The following is a 1,970-nucleotide window of genomic DNA, read 5'->3' on the forward strand; positions in this document are numbered from 1 at the left end:
AAAGAAAAGAAAAGAAAAGAAAAGAAAAGAAAAGAAAAGAAAAGAAAAGAGAAAAGAAGAGAAGAGAAGAGAAGAGAAGAGATGAAGAGAAGGAAAGAAATTGATGAATTTAAGTGAATATCCTAATATTTGTACTAACACAGTTTTAGTTTTTTGTTTAAAAATAGTTTTTTGTTTAAAAACAGTTCGGTATTTTACTCTTAGATAAATAAACGGTTCATTAAAATCAGATTGCACTTAACCACTGATAAAGTGTTTCTAGTTATTTACTCGTTATTTACTTTAGAGCCATCATATACTTAAAAAAAATGAGAAATTGGCTTTAAGAGTAGGACTTTCGAAAATAGCAATTTTTGATGATGTGATGTATAGGTATCAGGTACATGCGTAATACTTTGGAACAGTGTAGTTTGAATTTTATTTTGTGGATAAGGAAGTACTTAAGCAACAATTAACAAACATTTTTTCAGTCTTTCAGTACTCCATCAAACTGATTGCTTAGTGTTATTTTGCTTTATTAGATGTTTATAATCAAGTACCGAATAAATCAACTACTCAAACATTTAGTAATTAACTATTCTTCTAAAAACTTAAATAATTGCACAAGTTTTGATTTTTCTATTAATGAATTTTTTAATAAATATATTTCCAACAGTATAAGTGTCTAGAAGCAACATTATTGTACCAATTAATTTTGATGTCAAATAATACCGCATCAAAAGCATATATAATAATTGAATTTCTATATATAACAAATTATACTATAACTTCCTCGGCAACATTTCTTAAACTAAAATTAACCAACTATTATTTCAAATCAGTCAATTTTATGGATCACCATTGCCGAATAGTAAATTGACGGCACTAGAATTAAGAGTATGTCTTTCTCTAATATTCGCATTGCCTTGAATTCCATCAACAGTCCTTGCGCCATGAACAATACTGCTAACAGTTGAGGTGACATCACGACCAGTAGGATTGGCAGGATCAATGACATTGCTGAGGCGACTAATAGAACCAGAAGCAGAAGTAGAACTGAATATCTCACTAATTCTTGCACTTGATCTTCTTTGATTAGTATGAGTAGTGTTACTCTCAGGATCCCCACGATTAGCACTACTTGTGACATCATGATTACCAACATTTTCAGCACCTGCAGGCTGCTGTGCATTTTCAGTGGGTTCATCTTGCTGCTTCTGGAAATTGATTATTACTATAGGCATTTCTTTTTATATTTTGTGGTGGACTTGTTGTGAACTTACCAATTTTTCATATATGTACTTTAAAAAGTACATCATCAAAATTATAATGGTAACAACAGTAGCGAATGCAAAAAAAGTGAATGGTTCATTATTGAGGAAGGTACCATACCAGTCACTTGTCTGTTCCTCTACCTCGTCGTTCTTCAGTCCTAAAATAGTTTTAAAGGAATTCTTTAAATAAGAAACCATCTTCACAAAACAATATGAAGACTTGAATTTGTTAAAATCAAATGAAATTTATCCAACTAAAGCCGAAGATGAAAGTTGAAGTTAACTCTAGACACTTTTATTTATATATGACAAATAAAATTTTTTTATTAAAAAGGATAGAAATTTCAACATTCAACATCAATAATAATGGTAAATCGATTTCAGTTTTTTACAATATACAAAAATAATTTAATATTTTTGTTTCGAAAAATTTTTAAAGTTACTATGAAATTATTGGACATAATGCATTTATTTGTGAAAAACGCAGTTCCGTTTTTAAAACTCAAAAAACAAACATAAAATACACTGCTAAAAATTATTTTTCTTTGTTGGAAGGACTGTACTATATCAAACTTCCTTTACTCGCCCATATCTTAACCTATCTATTATAATTTTGATTCATTTCGTCAAGATATATTAAATCTGAATCAAATTTTTTTTTCTTCAAACAAATTAATAAACTGATGGATAATAGATTCTCTTGACGAATCTTCAAGA

The 1,970-nt window shown here is 28.8% G+C and overlaps 1 protein-coding gene across 1 annotated transcript; it reads right to left on the reverse strand.

Annotated features, from left to right (window-relative positions):
- Window positions 1–624: 624 nt before the first annotated feature.
- LOC119687061 lies at window positions 625–1,551 on the reverse strand. Its single transcript, XM_038101232.1, has 2 exons — window positions 1,263–1,551; window positions 625–1,196 (listed from the first exon to the last, which is right to left on the reverse strand). The coding sequence occupies exons 1-2, from the start codon at window positions 1,449–1,451 to the stop codon at window positions 828–830; spliced, it is 558 nt and encodes a 185-aa protein (XP_037957160.1). The 5' UTR covers window positions 1,452–1,551; the 3' UTR covers window positions 625–827.
- Window positions 1,552–1,970: the final 419 nt, after the last annotated feature.

Source organism: Teleopsis dalmanni, chromosome X (genome assembly GCF_002237135.1).
Source record: "Teleopsis dalmanni isolate 2A chromosome X, ASM223713v2, whole genome shotgun sequence".
Lineage (NCBI taxonomy): Eukaryota > Metazoa > Arthropoda > Insecta > Diptera > Diopsidae > Teleopsis > Teleopsis dalmanni.